Source organism: Pelophylax lessonae, assembly GCF_965119305.1.
Source record: "Pelophylax lessonae genome assembly, chromosome: 2".
NCBI classification, from domain to species: domain Eukaryota; kingdom Metazoa; phylum Chordata; class Amphibia; order Anura; family Ranidae; genus Pelophylax; species Pelophylax lessonae.
Window position 1 is genome coordinate 714,137,966 of NC_138769.1, and position 17,713 is coordinate 714,155,678.

The 17,713-nt window shown below is 44.1% G+C and overlaps 1 protein-coding gene across 6 annotated transcripts in view; it reads left to right on the forward strand.

Annotated features, from left to right (window-relative positions):
* Positions 1-17,713, forward strand: part of TENM4 (teneurin transmembrane protein 4) — a 1,723,986-nt gene that overhangs the window by 1,613,488 nt on the left and 92,785 nt on the right. For all 6 annotated transcript variants that reach the window (XM_082246029.1, XM_082246030.1, XM_082246031.1 and 3 more), the window contains one exon: positions 14,932-15,051. In XM_082246029.1, the coding sequence (XP_082102155.1) occupies positions 14,932-15,051 (120 nt within the window). The remainder of the gene's footprint in view (positions 1-14,931; positions 15,052-17,713) is intronic.

Sequence of the window (17,713 nt, forward strand, 5' to 3'; positions counted from 1 at the left end):
AATTAGATTTTTACATTTTTATTTTATTGGGAATGTTATATAGCAGAATGTGAAAAATATTATTTTATTTTTTTTTCCAGAATTGTCGCTCTTTTTTTAAATTATAGCGCAAAAAGTAAAAATCACAGAGGTGATCAAATACCACCAAAATAAAGCGCTATTTGTGGGGAACAAAAAAAGGACATCCATTGTATTTGGGTACAGCGTCGCTAATTGGGATTTTTTTTTACCAAAAATATGTAACAGAATATAAATTGGACTAAAATGCTAAAAAATTAGATTTTTACATTTTTATTTTATTGGAAATTTTATATAGCAGAGTGTGAAAAATATTGTTTTTTTTTTTATTTTTTTTTTTTTCAGAATTGTCGCTCTTTTTTAATCAATTGTATTTGGGTATAGCGTTGCTCGTTTGGATTTTTTTTTTTTTAAATATGTAACAGAATATAAATTGGACTAAAATTATAAAAAATTAGATTTTTACATTTTTATTTTATTGGGAATGTTATATAGCAGAATGTGAAAAATATTGTTTTGTTTTTTTGTTTTTTTTTCAGAATTGTCGCTTTTTTTTTTAATTCTAGCGCAAAAAATAAAAATCACAGAGGTGATCAAATACCACAAAAAAAAGCTCTATTTGTGGGGGGGGGGGGGGGGGAGGACATCAATTGTATTTGGGTACAGCGTCGCACAACCGCGCAAATTGTCAGTTAAATCGCAGAAAATGGCCCGGTCATTAAGGGGGGTAAATCCTTCCAGTCCTTAAGTGGTTAAGCTCTTCATTTGGCTGCAAACTAAACATTTATTTTATGTATTGATCCCCTTGGCTAGAGTTGCCCTTTGACATATAAAGACCCTTGACCAGATTCCTCCTCCCCCCCCAAATGCAGAATTACGTCTTCTCCAAAGCACTGACAGGTCCTCTTTAATGAAGTTAGGTGGTATGTTCTGCCCCCCCCCCCCCCCTCCCATACACATGTTGTGGGTGTTTGAAGTCTTGTATGGAATAAAGTAAATTGCTTTGGTGGGAAGTTGGTCACATGGGCCTCGTAAAGCGCCGCGCTTATTGGTGCTTCATCATCACCACAGCTAATATTTATTCGCAAACACCGAGGATTGTAATGGGATTGCATCGGTGTTTACCCTGGCTCGCCGTTTGCCGTGTGAAGTCCGCTCCGGCGTGTTATTGTTTTGTAATTAGGCTGGCTGAATATTTATGAACTATTTCGGGCAGTTGGCAAACATTAATTGATTCAAATGAGTTCCGCCTCCTCGCTCCAGGTTTTCAAGCGTGCGGACTGCAGTACCGGACACAGAATGTAGATGGCGTAAAGGTGTCCATCCATATGTGATCCCTGCTTGGAGAACACTCAGGGCATTAACCAGCCCAATTCTAGCTGACCCTTTAGGAGGAATTCCAAGCAGGCACTGTGCTACTAATCCTATACAGCAAGAGCTGCAGCTGTGCTAAAATCAGAAAATTCACCCAGTTTAATTTAATCTAAATCAGTGTTGGTCATTAAAATAATAGAGGGCATTAAGTGTGGGCCTGCGAAGTGAGCTGCACAATATCTTAAAATCAAAGCTCTATAACACACTCCCAACACCCAAAATGGCTGTCCTGCTTCATTTTACCACAATGAACGCTGAAGATTATGCTGGAGTCATCAGTGGTGTCAGTGGATGCAATGATGACACCCAGTATAAGTGTTAGTGACCGCAGGGGGTCAGTGATTACAATAATAACCCCAGTATTGGTGTCAGTGATTACAATAATAACCCCCAGCATTGGTCTCAGTGATTACAATAATAACCCCAGCATTGGTCTCAGTGATTACAATAATAACCCCAGCATTGGTGTCAGTGATTACAATAATAACCCCCAGTATTGGTCTCAGTGATTACAATAATAACCCCAGCATTGGTGTCAGTGATTACAATAATAACCCCCAGTATTGGTGTCAGTGATTACAATAATAACCCCAGCATTGGTGTCAGTGATTACAATAATAACCCCCAGTATTGGCGTCAGTGATTACAATAATAACCCCCAGCATTGGTCTCAGTGATTACAATAATAACCCCCAGTATTGGCGTCAGTGATTACAATAATAACCCCAGCATTGGTGTCAGTGATTACAATAATAACCCCCAGTATTGGCGTCAGTGATTACAATAATAACCCCAGCATTGGTCTCAGTGATTACAATAATAACCCCCAGCATTGGTCTCAGTGATTACAATAATAACCCCCAGCATTGGTGTCAGTGATTACAATAATAACCCCAGCATTGGTGTCAGTGAATGCAATGATAACCCCCAGCATTGGTGTCAGTGATTACAATAATAACCCCCAGCATTGGTGTCAGTGAATGCAATAATAACCCCAGCATTGGTCTCAGTGATTACAATAATAACCCCCAGTATTGGTGTCAGTGATTACAATAATAACCCCCAGCATTGGTGTCAGTGAATGCAATAATAACCCCAGCATTGGTGTCAGTGAATGCAATAATAATCCCAGCATTGGTGTCAATGAATGCAATAATAACCCCAGTATTGGTGTCAGTAACTGCAATCATAGCCCCCAACTATGGTGTCAGTGAATCCAATAATAACCCCCGGCATTGGTGTCAATGAATGCAATAATAACCCCCAGCATTGGTGTCAGTAATTGCAGTAATAACCCTCTGCATTGGTGTCAGGGAATGCAATAATAACCCCAGCATTGGTGTCAGTGAATGCAATAATAACCCCAGCATTGGTGTCATTGAATGCAATAATAACCCCCAGCATTGGTGTCAGTGAATGCAGTAATAGCCTCAGCATTGATGTCAGTGAATGTAATAATAACCCCCAGCAATGGTGTCAGTGACCGCTATAGTAACATACCCCAGCATTTCGATCAACACAGGTGGCACTGACACCCTAATCCAATCACTATAGAGGATGTGTATGTGGATTGTAGAAGAACATAATTGGAGGTGTGAAAGTGGAGGAATCCCTGTGTTCTAGTTACATAATCCAATGCTTGGTATTTTCCGAATACTCATTAAAACTTGGCAGAGCCATGAAACCTCTACAACATTACAGAACAAGTCCAGGTGAATGTGGCTAATTACTTCTAGATATCCCATGACCCAGAAAGTCGGAACCTTCTCAGACGTGTAGGCTTTGCATTTTACATGCTTCAAGCAAGATCCTGCATAAATCGCATATGGCCATGTGCATAAAGACTTGCTAGGACAGAGCATTACAGATATAATGATATTCGCCCCTACATTATACAGTATCTCACAAAAGTAAATACACCCCTCTTATTTTTGTAAATATGTTTTTCTATCTTTTCATGTGACAACACTGAAGAAATGACACATTGCTACAATGTAAAGTAGTGAGTGTACAGCTTGTATAACAGTGTAAATTTGCTGTCCCCTCAAAATAACTCAACACACAGCCATTAATGTCTAAACCGCAGTCGACAAAAGTGAGTACACCCCTAAGTCAAAATGTCCAAATTGGGCCCAAAGTGTAAATATTTTGTGTGGCCGCCATTGTTTTCCAGCACTGCCTTAACCCTCTTGGGCATGGAGTTCACCAGAGCTTCACAGGTTGCCACTGGAGTTCTCTTCCACTCCTCCATGACGACATCCATGAAGAGCTGGTGGATGTTAGAGACCTTGCGCTCCTCCACCTTCCATTTGAGGATTCCCCACAGATGCTCAATAGGGTTTAGGTCTGGAGATATGCTTGGCCAGTCCATCACCTTTACCCTCAGCTTCTTTAGCAAGGCAGTGGTCATCTTGGAGATGTGTTTGGGGTGGTTATCATGCTGGAATACTGACCTGCGGCTCAGTCTCCGAAGGGAGGGGATCATGCTCTGCTTCAGTATGTCACAGTACATGTTGGCATTCATGGTTCCCTCAATGAACTGTAGCTCCCCAGTGTCGGCAGCACTCATGCAGCCCCAGACAATGACACTCCCACCACCATGCTTGACTGTAGGCAAGACACACTTGTCTTTGTACTCCTCAGCTGGTTGCCACCACACACGCTTGACACCATCTGAACCAAATAAGTTTATCTTGGTCTCACCAGACCACAGGACATGGTTCCAGTAATCCATGTCCTTAGTCTGCTTGTCTTCAGCAAACTGTTTGCAGGCTTTCTTGTGCATCATCTTTAGAAGAGGCTTCCTTCTGAGATGGCAGCCATGCAGACCAATTTGATGCAGTGTGCGGCGTATGGTCTGAGCACTGACAGGCTGACCCCCCACCCCTTCAACCTCTGCAGCAATGATGGCAGCACTCATACGTCTGTTTCCCAAAGACAACCTCTGGATATGACGCTGAGCACGTGCATTCAACTTCTTTGGTCAACCAGTGGTTCCTGTCCTGTTAAACCGCTGTATGGTCTTGGCCACCGTGCTGCAGCTCAGTTTCAGGGTCTTGGCAATCTTCTTATAGCCTAGGCCATCTTTATGTAGAGTAACAGTTCTTTTTTTCAGATTCTCAGAGAGTTCTTTGCCATGAGGTGCCATGTTGAACTTCCAGAGACCAGTATGAGAGAGTGAGAGCAATAACACCAAATTTAACACACCTGCTCCCCATTCACACCTGAGACCTTGTAAAACTAACGAGTCACATGACACCGGGGAGGGGAAAATGGCTAATTGGGCCCAATTTGGACATTTTCATTTAGAGGTGTACTCACTTTTGTTGCCAGCGGTTTAGACATTAATGGCTGTGTGTTGAGTTATTTTGAGGGGACAGCAAATTTACACTGTTATACAAGCTGTACACTCACTACTTTACATTGTAACAAAGTGTCATTTCTTCAGTGTTGTCACATGAAAAGATAGAATAAAATATTTTCAAAAATGTGAGGGGTGTACTCACTTTTGTGAGATACTATAAATGGGCCACATTGTCTGACAAATCCTTAGAGTATCTATAAAAGGATAGTTTTCCGCAACAAAAATGGAGTTTCGCTTGCTAGCTGAAAGTTAGTTTTACTGCTAAAAGAGAAAAAAAAAAACAAAAGTAAAAAATCCTGTGTAGTAATTTGACTTAATTACCCCCCTTGTCAAACTTTCCATCTGGGAATTGAGTTGAAGACTTGGTAGTCATACTCGATGCTGATGCAAACTGGTATTAGGCAGCCATGTCTCTCCGGCGGCGATGGCTTTTGAAAACCTGTGTAAATGCATTCAGTGAAAGAACAGCTTGAAATAAATCTGTTTTCAAACCGAGTAAATGGATCTGGCCCTGCAAGCTTTCAGCGTTCGTATCCCAAACGAGGCCAAGCGACGTGGAGAATATGCCATTTCTCTCTCCATGCCAACCCCATTATTGCACAATTTTTACCATGGCGCTGCGCTGCGCTAAGTGCGTTTAGGGATAATCTCTCCCTCGCCTTTTCTTGTTTTAGAATTCTTATTTTTTTTCTCTTATCCGTAAAACATTTCTAAGAAAACAACAATTACTTTTCGATTGGCTTTTTAACACCGAGCTGTGCCATTGAGTAAAAATAGTCTTTGAAAGTTTGAGTTCCAAAATAACTTTTCGTCCTTCTCGCTTGCAGAAACATTGTTTAGGATGATAAAACCCGATGGGTCCCTGGAAACCAGTGACAGCTGACGCATTTGCAGGCCTGCCTTGTGTTCTCTGTGCCCGCAGTTCTTGGCTCGGTCATTGGCGTTGGATGGACGTTATGCTTTGACTTCCTTACCATATATGTGGTCACAGCTACTTCTAAAACAATCTTTACGCCACCCTAAAGATGTCCATTTTGTTTGAGTCAATTTTTACACTAGTTCTTATTCCCCAAGTATGCCCTCTATGCCATTTTTAATGTATTGACTGTATTTATTGTTTGTTGTGTGTATTATAAGTTATTGGCTGTATTGTAATAGCTCACAGTTAGATTTCCTGCTTTGTGTAGTTTGCAGAAGGAGAGATGGCAATTCTGAAGGTGCGTGCGATCTCCACAGTATCCGGTTGCGACCAACCAGCAGCTATTGATTGTCAGCGATACTTATAACTGCTCTCATTTACACAGCACTGTCCCTCAGAGTCCCACTGACCACAGGCTGCATGCATGCCCTCCGTGAGAATTATTTCTGATTTTCTCCCTAGGAAACACATCGGATGTAATATGCACAGCTTGCCAGGGACACCTTCCTTATCTGGCCAGCAACATAGTTACATAGTCGGGTTTAAAAAAGACAAGTCCATCTGGCTGGACAGGAAAGGTGCCACTGGCACCTTCTTTTTCCAGCCAAGTGGCACCTTCTTTGTCCAGCCAGTGGCATCATCTTTGTCCAGCCAGTGGCATCATCTTTGTCCGGCCAATGGCACCTTCCTTGTCCGGCCAGTGGCACCTTCCTAGTCCAGCCAGTGGCACCTTCCTTGTTCGGCCAATGGCACCTTCCTTGTCCGGCCAGTGGCACCTTCCTTGTCCGGCCAGTGGCACCTTCCTTGTCCGGCCAATGGCACCTTCCTTGTCCGGCCAGTGGCACCTTCCTAGTCCGGCCATTGGCACCTTCCTAGTCCGGCCATTGGCACCTTCCATGTCCGGCCAGTGGCACCTTCCATGTCCGGCCAGTGGCACCTTCCATGTCCGGCCAGTGGCACCTTCCTTGTCCGGCCAGTGGCACCTTCCTTGTCCGGCCAGAGGCACCTTCCTTGTCCGGCCAGTGGCACCTTCCATGTCCTGCCAGTGGCACCTTCCTTGTCCGGCCATTGGCACCTTCCTAGTCTGGCCAGTGGCACCTTCCTAGTCCGGCCAGTGGCACCTTCCTTGTCCGGCCAGTGGCACCTTCCTTGTCCGGCCAGTGGCACCTTCCATGTCCTGCCAGTGGCACCTTCCTAGTCCGGCCATTGGCACCTTCCTAGTCTGGCCAGTGGCACCTTCCTAGTCCGGCCAGTGGCACCTTCCATGTCCGGCCAGTGGCACCTTCCATGTCCGGCCAGTGGCACCTTCCATGTCCGGCCAGTGGCACCTTCCTTGTCCGGCCAGTGGCACCTTCCTTGTCCGGCCAGTGGCACCTTCCATGTCCTGCCAGTGGCACCTTCCTTGTCCGGCCAGTGGCACCTTCCTTGTCTGGCCAGTGGCACTTACCTTGTCTGGTCAGTGGCACCTACCTTGTCTGGTCAGTGGCACCTACCTTGTCTGGCCAGTGGCACCTACCTTGTTTTGCCAGTGGCACCTACCTTGTTTTGCCAGTGGCACTTACCTTGTCTGGCCAGTGACACTTGCCTTGTCTGGCCAGTGACACTTGCCTTGTCTGGCCAGTGACACTTGCCTTGTCTGGCCAGTGACACTTGCCTTGTCTGGCCAGTGACACTTGCCTTGTCTGGCCAGTGACACTTGCCTTGTCCGGCTAGTGCCCCCTTTTTCAGCCGCCCAGCAACCTCTTTTTTGGCTGCCCAGTGACCCCTTTTTTGGACCTGCCAGGGACCCCTTTTATTACCCACCCAGCAATACCTTTTTTGCTCGGCCAGCATACCAACAAGTGTGGCACAGGCCTTAGATTCTAAGTTCCTTCAGGATCTGGAATTGATGTGAATGGTTCCGGATACTCTACAGTTATCAAAAGAAGTCGGATACATCTACAGATGAACAAGAGAAGCCCTTCAATGTAGCGCACACACCTCTGAGCTAAAGAAATGTATGCCCTTGGTGGTTATTTTCCTTCCAAATGAACAAACAAGTTCCCTTAAGCTGTTAAACAAAGTAAGAAAAGAAAAGGACTTTTCTTTTCTTTTTATTATTTTATTTTACAACCGGTGTCCTACTTATGACCGCCTCCCGCTCAGCGAGATTTCCAGCGTATTCCATTTAATCGGAATCAGCCCCTGATGTGAAAATGGAATAATTGGGATTATCCGCTGGTCAGGGAGCAGCTAAAAAATAAATAAAACATATTGGTTTTTGTGCATGTATAAAAATATCGCCATTTGTCGAGGGGGTGCAGCTTTTTTCATGCTTTGTTTTGCTAAATCCGCCGCACGAAGCGAGCGGCAGAAAACAGTGGCAGGAGGTAAATGGCTCCACTACAATAATATATTCTATTTTAACCTGAGGGCGAAATGTACTTTTCTTTTTATAAATAAAATGAGAGCATAACAAGTGCAGCAATAAAACTCCGTTTTTCATGTCCTCACCATTCCGAATATGAAGTCGGAAGGCAGTTTTATGTTGTAGGCTGTTTAATTTTTTTTTTTTTTTTTACCCAGCTAGGAAAGTCTGCGCATTGGACAAAATGAATCTAGTTTATGCCCCTTGGTTTGCGGATATAGTATATGACGAGAGACCTTTATGTACTTAAGCAGTGTTCTATCTAACAGTATATCAACTGAAGCAAGAGGAATGCCTACTGAGTGCAAAACACAGTTTTAAGGTCCTTAAATAATACCAGCGGCAGAATTCTGTTCAAACTGGACTCCGGCCTTCCCTTCAGTCTTACACATTTGTACAGGATCCTCTCCCGTATTGAAATTGCTTACTCTGATTTCTCTGAGCCCCAGAACACTGTTGAGCTACTTTGCATGCTGAGTGCAACTGCACTTGCAAAGTGCACAGTCTATTTGCCTTTAGTCAATCAAGTTTGCTGACTTCTATGGTAAGCCATAGATTAACCACTTCTGGACCGGAAGATTTCCCCCCTTAATGACCAGGCCATTTTGTTGCGATTCAGCGCTGCGTTACTTTAACTGACAATTGCGCGGTCGTGCGACGCTGTACCTAAATACATTTGATGTCCTTTTTTTTCCCCACAAATAGAGTTTTCTTTTGGTGGTATTTGATCACCTCTGAAAAAAAATAAATAAAACAATATTTTTCACTTTCTGCTATATAACATGCTCCTACTGCCTGGTGTACCCACTGGATGACAGAGATGACCTTGACACCTCTAACACCTTGCCCTGGATTATCAGATATGCCTGCTTGCTTTTCTCATGGGTATCCCGGGTATATAGGGAGGGGCGTTAGCAGGAAGCAAGGTGGGACCTGAGGAAGGAGGCTCAGCCTCCGAAACGCGTTGTCCGTAGTAACAGCAGAGGCAGTGCACCCGTGTCTTGAATCCCCCACCTCGCAGCTCCGTACAACTTGTGGCTCCGGCTTTGGCTGAGGCTCTCCTGAAGCGCCGTAGATCACGTCGGTATAGTGTGCAGGCGCACTAGAACCGGCATCCGGTGACCAGGCAACACAGGAAGTGAAGGAGAGCGGGGATACAGCGGTGGCAGCCGCGGATGAGGAGACCGCAGAGTCACCATCTGGAGGGACGGGAGGAGCGAGTAGCTCCTGTTGGAATGCTGTAAAGCGATTGTCTTAAAGGAAAAGTGTGAGTGCAATTCCAATGTACTGTTTTATTGTCCTTTATTAAAGCGTTATTGCCCGAGGTTGCGTGCGCTTTTCTTTACAGATTTGAATTGCTTTTCTCATGCTGCACTTAGTCTGGCGCCCATGTGTGTTCCCTTTTGTATCCTTACAGAGTCACAACTTTGCTCTATGGGGTGCTGCCTACTACCCATCTACTGATTTTGCATCTACTGGACTTTATGGACTAATTGTTTTTGGACCTTTTACCTATACACTTTTGTTTTTAGGAGCCAATAGGGTATAGCCTTACCTCTCCAGTTTCATCCATTTTTATGTTACTCATCCATGGATCGAGATTCAATCCATATTACCAGCCATTATTATTTCATGCAGGCGTCACTGGAGTGCATATAGGAAGAAAATGGCTGTATAGAAGTTGTAGGAAACAGGTGTCAACCACAAGGCCCGCAGGCCAAATGCGGTCATCCCCAGGCCATTTCATATGGCCCTCACACCTCTCCTGCAGCTGCAGCACCCCCTTTCTCTCTGCCCCCACCTTGTCTCAGTAGTTGGCAGGAGAGAGAACAGAACTCCTTTGCCAGATCCTGCACTCCTCTGTGCAGCTGCAGAAAGCCTGGTCTTTGCCCACACCCCCCCCCTTCCTTCTCAGCAGTCAGCAGCAGAGAGGAGGGCAGAACTCCTCCTACAGATCCTGCACCTCTCTGTGCAGCCGCAACACCACCTTACCTCTGCCTCCACTGGTATCAGGATTCAGCAGACTCTGGAAGCTGACTTCAGCCCTCCTCTGACTCTCCAGACCCGGCACTTCTTCCGAGATCCACCCACATCTTCTTCCTGGCAGTAGCACAAGGTTAGGGGGTGCATTGTGATGTAAAGAAGGGTGGGTGACTCTTGACTTCTGATGGGGGGGGGGCTCTTGACATCTGATGTAAGGGTATAAGGGGACATGGGGGTCCTCTGGACATCTAATCTTACAGATATAATCAATCAGCCCTTTGAGGGCAACCATAATGCTGATGCGGCCCGCAATCAAATTTAGTTTGATGCCCCTGTTGTAGGGGTTCAGCAGCACTGAGGTACAACAACTGATAAAAACAAATACTTTATTTGCAAAATTGCGCTGGTTTGTGATACACAGTGCTTTAGCATACTAAATGTCATCACTGAGGGTTTATATCTACTTTATGCTGGAACTCTGGGAGGTCTAGGTGATCTAAAGCTTCCTTTTAGATTAATCTTTTTCTTTCATTGCAAAGAATTCTTGGAAGGGTACGGGTGACTAAATTATTACAATCCCTGTTAGCATGCTGTCAGGGTCATCACCCCCCCCCCCCCCCTAGCAAGGTCATTTTATTGTCTGGGGGTCCAGGAACAGAAGCTTGCCCTCTCGGAGGTCCCACAAGTCATCGCTCATTCTGTAAGTAGCAAATGTATGAGCGAGAATTGCTTATTAAAGGCACGTTGACCCTTGGATATGAAGACGCGCCTTTTGCCGCAGACATGTCACCTCTTCCTGGGGCCGAATATTGGCTCTGACAACAAAATGTCTCTCCCCTCTATGGTGACGCCTCTGCTGCTGCGAAGGATAGACTTTTATGCGTCGGATTTGAAGCTCGGTTATAGGCTTGTGACGGTATCAGATTTTCATGCTGCGATTAATTGATTAAGGTTTTGCCACGGTATACGGTATTATCACGGTATTCTATTATTAAATTTAAATTATTAAATTTCCACCTCACTTCAATTTCATTGCTGAATTTAGGGGCTTTGGTTCACTTATGCACATTATTATATAGTCAGTCAGTACAGACTCTGTGAACCAGGCCTAAAATAGGTCATCAAGCAGTGTCTGGCCTAACTGGTGATAACTGGTCCTGGCGCTCGGCTCCGATCCGATGGCCTGGTCATTAAGAGGGCAAATCCTTGTGGTCAAGAAGTGGTTAAACCTGAAGGAGGTGTTGTTTATAAATTACTTTACTATTGCTTTAGGCCTGGTTCACATGTATGCGGGTTGGTGGTTCACATGTATGCGGGTTGGCGGTTCACATGTATGCGGGTTGGCGGCCCACATTTGCACAGGCATAGCAATCCATTGATTTGAACGGGCTGCTATGCCCTCATTTTCCGCAGAAAAAAGGTGCATGCAGCATTTTTTTAAAATTCAGTGGCCTTGAAATCCATCCTACTTTTGCACCATGCGACTAACCTGCAGTTACTGCTCTGGCAAGCTTTCTGCATTTTTTGTATACGTGGGCACGGCCTTTAAAAACAGTTTGCGTGTGCAGCAACTGCAGGTAAGTCGCATGGTGCAAAAGAAGGATGGATTTCATGGCCACTGCATTTTTTTAAATTCTGCATGCACCTTTTTTCAGCTGAAAACGCAGGCATAGCAGCCCAAGCCCATTCACATCAATGGGCTGCTATGCCTGTGCAAATGTGGGCCCCCAACCCGCATACATGTGAACCAGGCCTAAAGCAATAGTAAAGTCATTAATAGATAAAAACACCGGTCCTCCTGCAGGTTTAACCACTTCTGGACCGCAAGGATTTGCCCCTTTAAAGACCAGGCCATCGGATCAGAGCGCCAGGACCAGTCATCACCAGGTAGGCCAGACACTGCTTGATGGCTATATAATAATGTAATGTGGGCTGCTATGCGTGTGTGTGTGTGTATATATATATATATATATATATATATATATATATATATATATATATATATATATATATATATATATATATATTAGAGCTGCACGGTTCTGGCCAAAATGAGAATCATGATTTTTTTAGCTTGGAATAAAGATCCTCTGTGTAACAAAAAAAAAAATTGGGATAACTTTACTGTTACGTTTTTTTTTTTTTTATTCATTCATTAAAGTCTATTAATTGCGTTTGAAAGACTGCTGCGCAATTACAGTGTTACATAAAATATTACAACAATCGCCATTTTTTTCTGTAGGGTCTCTGCTAAAAAAATATATAAAATGTTTGGGGGTTCTAAGTACTTTTCTAGCAAAAAAAAATGATTTTAACTTGCAAGCAACAAATGTCAGAAAAAGATCCAGTCTTTAAGAGGTTAAACTTCCTTTCTCCCTGGCAGAGGGAAGGAAAAGATACAAATGTAATCATTTTTGTTTATAGTTACTGGGAGACTTAGTGCTGATAGGCATTAGCTGTGTGAGTGAATGAGTCATCCAGCTCACTGAAATGTATCAATTCACAAGTCAGACCCAGGGCAGAGAAACTCGGTATTTTAAAAATGCCACAATAACAATACCGTGGCTATACAATACCGCGATATATCGAATTACCGAAAACCGGCATATGTCTACTCGGTTATCAGCGCTGTTGCTGAGTTTTGTATTCATGTGTTCTCATCTGAGGCTCCTCTTATCAGAGTGATCTGAGAATGGTGCTCCGCAGCTTTCTTTACAGGCGCTGTAAATAATGCAAGGCTCGGCCTTCCTGTGGGAGAGGCAGGTAGACTTCTTCTCTGAGCTGTCCCAGATGACATTCTGAATTATTCCTTGCCGTGTTAATAAATAAAAGCCTGTCACAGATCGGGATAAGGTAAGGGAGATAGCGAAGAGACGAAAACAGGGTGGTCTGTAGCGTACAAACAATTACATTTTTCATAAACTCTATTTCTGGTCACCCATGCATGGTATTATTACTTGCAGATGTAGTTGGCACATAACACGCTGCTTATACGGAGATAACTGATGGAAAATCCAATAATTTTGGGGTAGATTTACTAAAGACAAAGCTTCTCTTCATTTACTAAGCTCAGGAGCAACTGCACTTGCAGATTGTGCAGTCTATTTGCCTTTAGTAAATGCATCCCAATGTCTATGGGGTGTGTTTTTTTTTTTATTTATATATATATATATATATATATATATATATATATATATATATATATATATATAATATATACACACACTATTTTACCAAAAGTATTGTGACACCTGCCTTCACACGCACATGAACTTTAATGACATCTCAGTCTTAGTCCAATTGAAAAGACAAGAACTCACTGCTCAAGGTGGTGTGATTGCCTGATGACTCACACCGGCGCATGCCCCGGCTCGCCTCCGTGAAAACTTGATAAAGGAAAAGGAATTGGCAGCACTCCAGGTTGAGTCAAAATCCAGATTTATTGACTGGACATCCAAATATGACAATCGTGACAAGGTAGACGCGTTTCACACACTGACTGTGTGCTTAATCATTACTGTACATTACATAATGATCAAGCACACAGTCAGTGTGTGAAACGCGTCTACCTTGTCACGATTGTCATATTTGGATGTCCAGTCAATAAATCTGGATTTTGACTCAACCTGGAGTGCTGCCAATTCCTTTTCCTTTATCAGTCTTAGTCCGTAGGGTTCAATATTGAGTTGGCCCACCCTTTGCAGCTATAACAGCTTCAACTCTTCTGGGAAGGCTGTCCACAAGATTTAGGAGTGTGCCTATGGGAATTTTTGACCATTCTTCCAGGAGGTCAAGTACGGATGTTGAATGAGAAGACCTGGCTTGCAGTCATCCCAAAGGTGTTCTATCAGGTTGATATAAGGACTCTGTGCAGGCCAGTCAAGTTCCTCCACCCCAAACTCGCTCATCCATGTCTTTATGTACATTGCTTTGTGCACTGGTGCTCAGTCGTGTTGGAACAGGAAGGGGTCATCCCCAAACTGTTCCCACAGAGTGGGGAGCGTGAAATTGTCCAAATTGTCTTGGTATGCTGATACCTTAAGAGTTTCCTTCACTGGAATTAAGGGCCCAAGCCCAACCCCTGAAAAACAACCGCACACCATAATCCCCCCTCCACCAAATGATTTGGACCAGTGCACAAAACAAGGTCCATAAAGACATGGATGAGCGAGTTTGGGGTGGAAGAACTTGACTGGCCTGCACAGAGTCCTGATGTCAACCAGATAGAACACCTTTGGTAGTGCAGTTTGCGAGCTGAGCCTTCTCTCTAACATCAGGGCCTGACCATATAAATGCACTTCTGGAAGAATGGTCAAACATTTCCATAGACACACTCCTAAACCTTGCGGACAGCCTTCCCAGAAGAGTTGAAGCTGTTATAACTGCAAAGGCTGGGCCAACTCAATATCAAAGCCAACAAACCAAAACTTGGATGCCATCAAAGTTTGTGTGCGTGTAAGGGCAGGCGCCCCAATACTTTTGGTAATATAGTGTCTATATAGTAGAATATACTTGGATTGTTACCGTGATTGGTATGGTGCCAGTGATATTCACTGCTCCAAGCTCATGGTGGGGTGAGTTGACACTAAAAGGTTGGTGGAATGTGAGGCCAGTGGGAAGCAATACTCAAATGTGGATCCAGCTTGGTAAACTCTTGGAAGTTGGGAGTTTTGGAAGCTCTCAATGGGAGCTGGTAACATGAGTAATGAACACTCAAGTGAACAAGACTTTATACTGTATAAATAATGCCTGAAGGCCCAGCGATATACTGGAGGTTCCATAGGCAGGTAATGGAAGGCTGATGTTTATTTTCCAGATTACCTTTTACTACGTTTTCTTACATTAATATTTATCATCTTTTTGCAGACATGCATGTGTCATCCGTGGTCAAGTGATGACATCAGACGGAACACCGCTTGTGGGCGTGAATATCAGTTTTGTCAACGCACCTCTGCTGGGATATACCATCAGCAGACAAGATGGCAGGTAATGCATTACACACACTGTATATTATGAGTTGCTCAACCCTCGCCTTACATTGGTGGTCAGTGGGAAGAATGCCCCTTACATTGGTGATCAGTGGGAAGAATGCTCCTTACATTGGTGGTCAGTGGGAAGAATGCCCCTTACATTGGTGATCAGTGGGAAGAATGCTCCTTACATTGTTGGTCAGTGGGAAGAATGCTCCTTACATTGGTGGTCAGTGGGAAGAATGTTCCTTACATTGGTGATCAGTGGGAAGAATGCCCCTTACGTTGGTGATCAGTGGGAAGAATGTTCCTTACATTGGTGGTCAGTGGGAAGAATGTTCCTTACATTGGTGATCAGTGGGAAGAATGCTCCTTACATTGGTGGTCAGTGGGAAGAATGCTCCTTACATTGGTGGTCAGTGGGAAGAATGCTCCTTACATTGGTGGTCAGTGGGAAGAATGCTCCTTACATTGGTGATCAGTGGGAAGAATGCTCCTTACATTAGTGGTCAGTGTGAAGAATTCCCCTTACATCAGTGATCAATGTGAATGCCCCCCTTTTCATTGGTGAGGGTCAGGTCAGGGAAGACTGTCCTCCTTACAGATCATTAAAGATCATTGGTATCCTGTAACTTTCCCTGCCTAACGGCATTGAACCCAGAAAAATACAGGCACCCTCAGAAGCAATCAAGTCAATCAAGTCAATCAGCCACAGCTTTCGGAACCCCAAGCAACTTCTGGAGGACACCTGTTTGAGAATGGATGGTTTAGAATTATGTAAAGCCAAGAGGGTCAGAGTGCCAACTCAGGACCCTTAGTATGCACCTATTAAATTCTTCCTACGTTGTACAATTTTCTTCTGCCAGTTTGAATCTGCATGCTTGCTATTTTGGCAACACAATTCTTATTTTAAATACCTAATGTATGTATGATAAATGAGTCTTGTCTATTTAAAATGCTGGGAGACACAAATGCATGTAGTCAACAGCACCCAGAATCCTCATTCCCCCTCCTGTTTTTCACTGAAACAATGGCCCCAATTGTCTGGTTGCTGTGAGTACCACTTATTTACCTGTCAGACAGTTGCTATACACAAGGCCCGAGGTAACAAGAAATGATGGGGATGAACTAGAGGGAAGTCTCGGGGGAGAGGGAAAACCTTGGTGCTTTTGTGACCTCCGGCACAGGCCGCGGTTCCTAGAGCAGTAATGTAATGCAGCATTGCCTGAGCCGCCGATCATTAATGGCAGTTAGCAGGGAACAAGCGAATCGCTGAGACAGCCTTACTGAATTTTAACAGCAGCACAACATGATAATTCAGCAGCACCCAGGCAGCGGGGGGAGAATTGGGGGGGGCGTCTGCAATGGGCAAGCTGTCTAGAGGGAGAATCGTACTACAGCCTCCTGTTCCCTATCCTTCCAATAATACAGGCCTGGTGCAGAGTCCCTAGTGTGTGCTTCTAATACTCCGACGGAGGGTGTTATATTGACGGGAAGCCCCTCTGGGATCTGACATGTTCATGGCTGCAGCTTTCACACGGAGGATGAGCTGCTGTTAAATATTTATAACACAAGCAATTGCTTACTGTTTAGCCTGAGAGGTCGGTGATACAGGTAATCCAAATAAAATAATAGTCTTAGAGGGAATTTATGGCCATTTTTTAGATCTATGGGTGAATACTATCGGCTTAATGCAGGTAATCCTATCATCGCGTGTTATGTTGGCCATACAAAAGCCACTTTTTAGCAATTCTGACCACTTCCAGCAACCTACCTGCAACAGGTTATATATTATGTATGATGGAGATGTTTATGGGTTGCCTTCATCGACATGATCTTGCAATTAAAAGCCATTTGGATTGCTAGAGAATTGCTCTTCTGAATGACCCATTTTATATACTTGATAAGAAGTGGAGTTGATTTACTAAAGGCAAAATACACTGTGCACAGGTCATTTGCATAGTTTAGTAAATAAAGAGAAGCTCTGCTGACTTCCATCATCCATTCCTTTGCAAGCAAAAATGCTTTTTTTTTTTTTTCTTGCATATGATTGGATATTTTTGGCAAAGTAAAGCTTCAACCCATTTACTAAGCGGTGGAGCAGATTCCCTTGCAGAGTGCAACTGCAATATCAAAGTGCACACTATATTTGCCTTTAGCACAGTTTAGTACAGCCAGGTCAAATCGCATGACAAGTCACGCCCTTTTGCTGGCAATGGCATTGTTCCAATCGGTGCGACACCGACTTTGCAGCGCCGCACCGATTTGCAAAACTAGTTCCTGCACTCTTCTGCTGATTTCAGGTGCGACTTTAATAGACATACATTTACATAATAGACATTTGTGCATGAAGCCGCATAGCCGTAACACCTGAAATCGTGCTGACCTGCTACTTTGAAATCGTGCTACTTCAAGTGAATTTCAAAGTAGCGTGAATGTGAACAAGGGCTCAACTCTTCTGGGAAGGCTGTCCACAAGGTTTAGGAGAGTGTGTATGGGAATCTTTGACCATTCTTCCAGAATGATCAGGTTGAGGTCAGGACAAGTTCCTCCACCCCAAACTTGCTCATCAATGCCTTTATGGACCTTGCTTTGTGCACTGGTCCAAATCATTTGGTGGAGGTTGGATTATGGTGTGGGGCTTTTCTTCAGAGGTTGGGCTTGGCCCCTTAGTTCCA